We start from the raw sequence: 8,367 nt of genomic DNA, 5'->3' as shown, positions 1-8,367 counted from the left end.
TTGTTTTTGTTTTTTAAAGTAAGACTTTTGAGAGTGCTCATATGTTGATGATGTGATTACCAGTAGTAAAATGGGAGATTTTGCAACCTACAAAAGAGAGACAAGGCATACCTTGGAAAATGGGGGTAATAGACAGATCCAGATGATTTATATGGATAGGAGGTTTATTTGTTACATTATGTGAAGATGATGGGAAGAAAGGCTGTATGTGCAGATGCAGGTGAATTTGTGGATATAATAGAAGGAAGATGGCAGGCAGTGATAGTGTTGAAGAGCTCAAACATTAGACGGTACTGGGTCTGAGTTCTGGCTCTGACTTTTACAAGCTGCAACCTTAGGCCAGTTATGAAACCTTAGTTCTTAATCTGTAAAATTATATCTATTAATAAGATTGTGTCGAACATGAAATGACACGATGAACATATGTAAACTGCTTGGATCAGTTGCCCACCAGCTCTTGGTAGGAGCTAAAATGTTAGCTCTTGCTGAGGGTGCTGTCAAATGGCTTCTGTTTCTTATGAAGCTGAACTATAAGGTCATCCACTGGTAGTGGTGGGAGAAGGAAGAGGGTGTGGAAAGTTTTACAGGTGTTTTGGAAAGGAAAGAAACCTAGTGAGGGAAATATGGGGAGCATCAGAGGCCCATTGGAAGTCAGAGAAAAGGAGCACTGGGGCATGGAGGTGAGGGGATAGTTTTGTCAGCGTTTCTCTGAAGACAATTGTGCATGTGAAACAAAGATTAAAATCAGATCTGTTGCCCTCCTGGAGTTATTGGCTTTGTTTGCTCCTTCTGGCTAATTTGATTGGAGGTCTGAAAATAGAGAATATTAGAGGTTCCTTGGAAGAGAAATAAACAGCACTGAAGTCAAATCTTTATCATGTTTGCTAGAAATGTTATTAAAAAACAAAATTTATGGCTGGGTGCAGTGGCTCATGCCTGTAATCCCAACACTTTGGGAGGCTGAGGTGAGTGGATCACTTGAGCCCAGGAGTGCAAGACCAGCTTGGCAACATTTTGGGAATGTTGTAGAGAATGGGACAAAAAAAAAAAAATACAAAAGTTAGCTGGGCATGGTGGAGTAAGCCTGTGGTCTCAGCTACTTGGGAGGCTGAGGTGGGAGGTTTGCTTGAACTTGGATTGCGCCTCTGCACTCTAGCCTGGGCAACAGAGTGAGACCCTGTTTCAAAACAAACAAACAGACAAGCAACTGTTTTTGAGCTACAGTATATTTAATGGTTTTAAATATCAGTGCAGAGTAAGAGGGAGTCCAGTCCGTAAGATGACCCTTGCTTCTAATACTAGTTGCAAGTTTGGGGGTTCCCAAGACCACTGTTTTTTTTTGTTTTGTTTTTGTTTTTTTGAAACAGAGCCTCTATCACCCAGGCGAGAGTGCAGTGGCATGATCACGGCTCACTGCAGCCCTGGACTCCTCCCTCCCAGGTTCAAGCAATCCTCCTACCTCAGCCACCTGAGTAGCTGGATCTATGGGCGCATACCACCTTGCCTGGCTAATTGTTCTATATTTTTTAGAGACAGTATTGCCATATTGCCAGTCTGATCTCAAACTCTTGAGCTCAAGCGATCTGCCTGCCTGAGCCTCCCAAAGTGCTGGGATTACAGGCTTGAGCCACTGTGCCTGGCCAAGACCACGCTTAGGTTGGATGATTTGCCAGGGGGACTTGCGAGAACTCATTGGAAGCTCTCATACCCACGGTTAGAGTTTATTGCAGTTTAGGGATTCAGATTAGAATCAGCCAAGGGTAGAGGTGCATAGGGCAGAGTTCAGGAAAGTTCCAAATGTTGGAGCTTCGAATTGTCCTCTCCCTGTAGAGTTGTGAAAAATGATACCTTCCCGGTGGCACTGATGTGTGACAGTACTCATGGATTATTGCCAACTAGGGAAACTCCCTCCATTTTTTATGTCCAGAGTTTTTACCGGGGTTCCATGGTTGCATGCTCATGTGGCTAACCTTAGCCTCCAGCCCCACTGGAGGTCAAGCTGATCCATGGGACTCAAAGCTGCCACAATAAGCCACATTGTTAGACTCTGCTGTGGCCTGAAGCCCCCCAGATGAACAAGGACACCTCCCTCCCACCACACCCCCTCTCTGTTTTTTCGGGGGGAGATAGTCTTTCTCTGTTGCCCAGGCTGGAGTGCAGTGGCATGATCTCAGCTCACTGAAACCTCAGCCTCCCGAGTAGCTGGGATTATTACAGGTGCCTGTCAACATGCCTGGCTAATTTTTATATTTTTAGTAGAGACAGATTTCACCATGCTAGCCAGGCTGGTCTCAAAATCCTGACTTCAAGTGATCCTCCCGCCTTGGCTTCCCAAAGTGCTGGGATTACAGGTGTGAGCCACTGCTGCTGGCCAGGATGCTCTTATTAGGTGTGACATTTCAGGAGTTCAGAGATTACCTTCCAGAATCCACAGGTAAAAGCCAGACCTCTCCTTGGTCAAGATAAAGTTCTTCACAATTTTATAATAATTAAGTATATTTTATCAGTCTATATTGGCTGTTTAGTTGACAGACAATTAAAAATTGGTGACAGTCCAGATGTGGTCACTCATGCCTCTAATCCTAGCATTTTGGGAGGCTGAGGTGGGAGGATTGCTTGAGTCCAGGAATTTGAGAGCAGCCTGAGCAACATAATGAGACATCTGTCTCCACAAAAACATAAAAATAAAAAATTAGCTAAGTGGAGTGACGTGCACCTGTGGTCCCAGTTGTTTGAGAGGCTGAACCCATGAGGTTGAGGCTGCAGTGAGCTATGGTCATGCCAATGCACTCCAGCCTGGGTTACAGAGTGAGACTCTGTCTCAAAAAAGGAAACAAATCACCCATAAGTGGATAATTAAGATTTGGTTATTATAGACACTTAATACTTAGGTAGCTAAGCTAGTTTTACCAAGAAATTATATTAATTTAATATTTCAGTATTGCAAAACTGATGCATACTCATGATTTTGACATGGAATGCTTCTGTTTTGTTTTATTAAATTTGAACTTAAAGTTCTCTGTGAGAAGAGATTTGTATAATAAATTATCTGAGCCTCTCAAATTAATGTTTTAGCATAGACTCATATTTAGAGCAGTGTTTCTAATGTAATGATACACACAAGGCCCAGGGTTATTCATGGTTTCACCCTTTCTTTTACTTCTCATTAAAGCATGTTTGAATCCAGGTAAGAGGCATTACAGGGGATAACCTTGAATTTATTTTTGAAGGGTAAATCATTTTCAAGTGGTATTAACCATTAGTATGGAAAGCAGCATATCCTGTAACTGCTCTGTGACAGTGAGACTACCTTTGCTACTTTAGAGAATAAGTACATTCCTACTTCATTGGCTTTAGTGCAAATCTCATTTCCTGGTTTATATCCATTACAAATTAGATCTCACCATGAGAGCAAAATCCCTTAATAAACCTAGGTAAAAGCAATTTGAAGTAATATGATGCTTACTCCAGTGACACCACTAGATGTGGTGTTTGCATCAAGTCATTTTGGGGTGCTTTATGGAAATGCTTCCTAGTAGGGAATTCCCTGACTTCACGCTTTCCAGAGATGACTCTCTCTTTTTCTCTCTAATACTTACAACAACTGGACCACAAGGCTACATTTAGTCAGGAGATACTATCCCCAGCTCTTGGTGGATTCTTGATGTGAGGTCTGAGGATTCTGGTTGTTTGAAACGAATGGCCTCCTAGATTTATGGCATTTTTCTGTATATTGAGAATAGGTAATTAAAATAAGTGGTAACTATATTTGCATGTGATTTGTATGTTATAGTTAACATTTAAATTCTCTTATGTACTAAAATTTTTTTGGTTGCCACATTAAGCCTCTTTATCCTCTAAGGCACAGAGTAGCTTTCCACCTCAATTTTTGCTTTAATGTATGAACCCTAATGGGACCGTAGTTCAACTAAAAGCACCTAACTCATGAATGATATTTGCTCCATGTTTGAACAACAAATGTTTTAACCCACTGTCTTCACTAATATTGTAACTACTGTCTTACAGATTGACTTGATGCAAAACATCACAAAGGCTCCATATTATACAGTATGCGATTTTTGAGGTATGAGCTTTAGAAACTTACCTCTCATGTGGCATGTACATCAGGCTTTAACTTCAGTTTGATCGTTTTGGGGAAATTTATGCATTTCTTTTTTTTCTCTCCATGATATTTTTAGAATATTAAAGGGGCTGTAGAGGTATTTTTGGATCCTTGCTAGGATTCTTAGACTTAATAGATAGATTTTCTTTTTTCACTAAATTGAGACACTAATTCTGGCAGATGATATCCCTTTCAGCTCTTCTAACTAACTAGCCTAACATTTATGCCTGCCTCTTGGAGTTCAAATCTGCAGTTTCTATTTTGTGGCTTTGATTGCCTCATTTTAAGTGCTCATTTCCGTTCTTTAACAGTTTTCTATTTATTGGACTGGGATGATCTTGTTGGTGCTAACAGCCTGACATTGACATTTTTTGAAACCTAAGAAGTCAAGATTGTATAAAAATAGAAATTTTGTATAAATGCTAAACCATTTTGTGCTTTTAGGTTCAGAATGCTTACAACCTGAGTTCTGGTTGGAGATGTTTTGATTAATTTGTATTAAAATAATTTGGCAACTAGGGAGTTTTTAGGTATTTCTGAAACAGTGGCTCTATTCCAGTGAGTTTTTTGTTTCTTTTTTTTTTTTTTTAATATTTCTGAAAACACACTTTTTTTTTTTGGGAAAAAATAATCTCAGTGTTCATAACTTACGGAATTTAGAAACCTTATTTCTAACCAATGGGGAAGCTGCCCCTGGTTTTACAGTTTAGTTTGAAATCAGATGCTTCATAGTTGGAAACAGATTTGTTGGTAGCAACAGATTACCTGATTTCTTAGTGAAGTATTTAAGTTGCTCTATATTGACTGTAAAAACTTGTTTTGATTATATTCATATACTCATGAACTGTTTGTACATTGTCTTTTAGACTGGAAACTTTGAGTTTATTTTGTACTATAGTTATAATAACTTTTAACATACCCTGCAAACTAAGCATTTCTTTAAAATTCATTATCTTATTTAAGCCTCACAACAACCTTGCATGTTAGATATGTATTATCCTCATTTTATGCAAGAGACAACCAAGGCTTGGAGATCAAGTAATTTGTGCAAAGGCACACATACTTTTCAGTGCTGGAGCTGGGATTTGAGCCCAGATCTTTTTTTAACTTGTATTCTCTGCTGCCTTATGTTACTACTGTGTCACCAGAAAATGATACAGATATTTAACTCTTAATAGTAAAGGTAGCATAAGTAAACATGATGAAAGCAGGAAGTGAAGGTATGTTTAAATATTGGCAGATTTCAGTTATCTTTGTGTTTCCGAATTAATCATGTGCTTATTTTATTCGCTTATCTAATAAGCTTACTGTGGCATACATATAAAGTTCAAACCCTGTCAGAAAAGGTTATAAGCTCTCTTATGTTTCAGTCCCCTTTCAGAAAGTAATGATATGCTCTGATTTATATAGATGCATGTTAAATGTGTTATTTTTAGATACATAAGGAATGTCTTTTCATTAGTTTAAAAAAGTTATGGTCCATTGAGTTATATTTTAGTGCTTATAGACTTAGTATACTCAGAAAATATTCTCATGCATTTTTCTTGAAATTCCATAGATTTTATTTTCCCTTATATTTGAAGTACTTAGCTTTATGAACAAGTGAACTCTGAATATTAGAAGATACTCCTTATGGAGCCTTAGTCATTTTAGTATGCTAGGTTATGAATTTCATGAAGTTTCAGATTGAGATTCTTTAGAATTCATGACTTGTACCAGTTAGATTTCCAAGTTTAATTGGACCTATTGTCTGCATTCTGTATTAACAGTGATTGCAGTAAGTGCAGATCAAGGTGTCCAACTGATTGAGCCCATGCAAAGTTTTATGTTTAGTATTTTTGGGAACAAGGAAAGAATAATAAACTCTAAACGGAATATATACAGTATACAGACACTGCTGTCACTTTTACACCATAGAGGGAGGGGCAAAGTGTAGAGGAATAGGTTAGTTTCTGGCCTTGCCAGTGTCCTGAACTTTTCTCAAAGATTCAGGTTCTAAAAGATTCAGAAAGCATTTGTAGTAAACATCATAGAATTGATTTTCTTTCTTTTCTTTTTCTCAAAGTTGTTCCTCTCAGGAGAAAATCAGTAGGGGAAGAACTTACTTGGATTTTTCATGTGCTACGACAGATTATTTTGTGGTCTTCTTTCTTGATAGTTTATGATTGATGGCTGGAAGAATAACACTCATAAGAAGTCTTGTAGCTCAGCTCTGTTTTACTTATGGGACAGTTGAAGCATAGAGCAGATACTTAGATGAGAACACGCTTTTACCCTTGGCTGTACCCCCACTTGTTTCCTAATAAACATCAGGTATTACTCTAAACAGTACCTAAATTTTAAATAGATTATGAACTACAACTTTCCAATATAGCTTTATTGGATTTCTGATACCTTTTATTTCCTTACAATGTCTTCTTTTTTACTTTTTAAAATTTTGATTGCTATTCTTTACAATTAAGGCATCTTCATTAGGGTCTTCAATACTATAGTACCTTAACATAATCAGTACTTAGAAAATAACTTGATAAGACATTGCCCCTCCCTGACATGCTGCCAGTGTTTTTTATTTTTATGACAGGAAAGACTGAAATTTTTTGACTGATTAACCCTCCCCAGAGGGGAGAATTTAGAAAGAATTATTCTTATTATCAAGTCATGTGAGGAAAACTCTGGACCAGAGTGACCAATTGTCCCATTTTGCCTGGGACAGGAGACTTTCAATGCTAAAACCAGCAAAGTCACCCTAATCCCAGTAGTTATTCCTATTTCTGAATGGGTCTTTAGAACAGTAGAAGAGACTGAAAAGTTGGCATTTCATCCTTTGAGAATCTCTTCCCAATGAAAGACTTGTTAGACAGCTGTGTGCTTACATATAATATATAGTACATACTCTACTAAGTATAGTAGTAATGGTTAAATGTAAAAGTTGGGAGAAGAGAGGGTTGTATAAAGAAATATTTATGTTGTTTGAAGTTCTAATCTTATGCTTTTCTCTTTTTATAGAACTGATAGTGCATCAGCCGACCCAGATAATTTAAAATATTCTTCATCCAGAGATAGAGGTAGTTCTTCCTCTTATGGACTGCAACCTTCAAATTCAGCTGTTGTGTCTCGGCAAAGGCACGATGATACCAGAGTCCACACTGACATACAGAATGACGAAAAGGGTATATATATTTTCTTATTGCTGCAAGCATGTTTTTGAACCTACCTATCTCACCTTCCTGCCTTCCTATACCCCCAACTTTCTTGCTTTCTTCTAATATGTTTAAAATATAAATAACAAATGCAGTGTTATTTCTGAAAACTTCATAGGAAGTTTATCCACTTTATTATTTTAAAAATTTAAATATTTTTCCATACATAATTCATAAATGCAGTTTTCTTACAAAAAAGATACAATACTATTTTTGTTTTTATTTTCAAAGATATTTAGCTAAGATTGAAATTCCTCCCGGTTACTATCTCTAAACCTCAAGAAAGTTTTTAAACAAAGTGTAAAATTTGATTTAATATCGTTTTCATTTCTCTGCTTGTTTTCCAATGAAGGGATCAAAATAAAATTAACTTCTAAGGTGTATTAAAAGAAAGCAAAATGATTTTCAAGGCAGACAGTACAGGAAAAAGGTAGGAGAAGCAAAGGCTGGTTGAGTTGCAGATTGAGCGGTAAGATCCTGAGCTATCAGGAAATTGACTGAAGCCAACAATCATATTTAAATAACGTAAACATTGCTGTTTGTAGGTGGCTACAGTGTCAATGGAGGATCTGGGGAAAATACTTATGGTCGGAAGTCGTTGGGGCAAGAGCTGAGGGTTAACAATGTGACCAGCCCTGAGTTCACCAGTGTTCAGCATGGCAGTCGTGCTTTAGCCACCAAAGACATGAGGAAATCACAGGGTAAGGCTGGGAAAATGGGGACCAATCACATACACCTTCCAAAGACTTGTATCTCTTCTTATCCTGGATATCTCTTACTAACGCCTTGCACAGGCATGAGTTGATTAGTCTACGGTGCAGGTAAAAATTATTTACATTCTTTTCCTGTGGACTGTTAATTTCCCACTAGAAAGGTTATAATGCATTTTTTTTTTTTTTTTTTTTTGAGACGGAGTCTCGCTCTGTCGCCCAGGCTGGAGTGCAGTGGCCGGATCTCAGCTCACTGCAAGCTCCGCCTCCCGGGTTTACGCCATTCTCCTGCCTCAGCTGTCCGAGTAGCTGGGACTACAGACGCCCGCCACCT

The 8,367-nt window shown here is 38.1% G+C and overlaps 1 protein-coding gene across 4 annotated transcripts in view; it reads left to right on the top strand.

Annotated features, from left to right (window-relative positions):
- The window catches only part of SMG1 (SMG1 nonsense mediated mRNA decay associated PI3K related kinase), a 117,263-nt gene that overhangs the window by 23,077 nt on the left and 85,819 nt on the right, over positions 1-8,367 (top strand). For 3 of the 4 annotated variants that reach the window (XM_023189754.2, XM_023189752.2, XM_023189751.2), the window contains exons 2-3: positions 7,130-7,293; positions 7,869-8,024. In XM_023189754.2, coding sequence (XP_023045522.1) covers positions 7,130-7,293; positions 7,869-8,024 — 320 coding nt within the window. Of the gene's footprint in view, positions 1-4,026; positions 4,085-7,129; positions 7,294-7,868; positions 8,025-8,367 lie in introns of all 4 variants that reach the window. The other variant, XM_023189753.2, reaches the window with a different exon arrangement.

Source organism: Piliocolobus tephrosceles, chromosome 17, assembly GCF_002776525.5.
Source record: "Piliocolobus tephrosceles isolate RC106 chromosome 17, ASM277652v3, whole genome shotgun sequence".
Taxonomy (NCBI): domain Eukaryota; kingdom Metazoa; phylum Chordata; class Mammalia; order Primates; family Cercopithecidae; genus Piliocolobus; species Piliocolobus tephrosceles.
The sequence above is the reverse complement of the archived record's forward strand: the minus strand, read 5'-3'. Positions and strand labels throughout refer to the sequence as shown.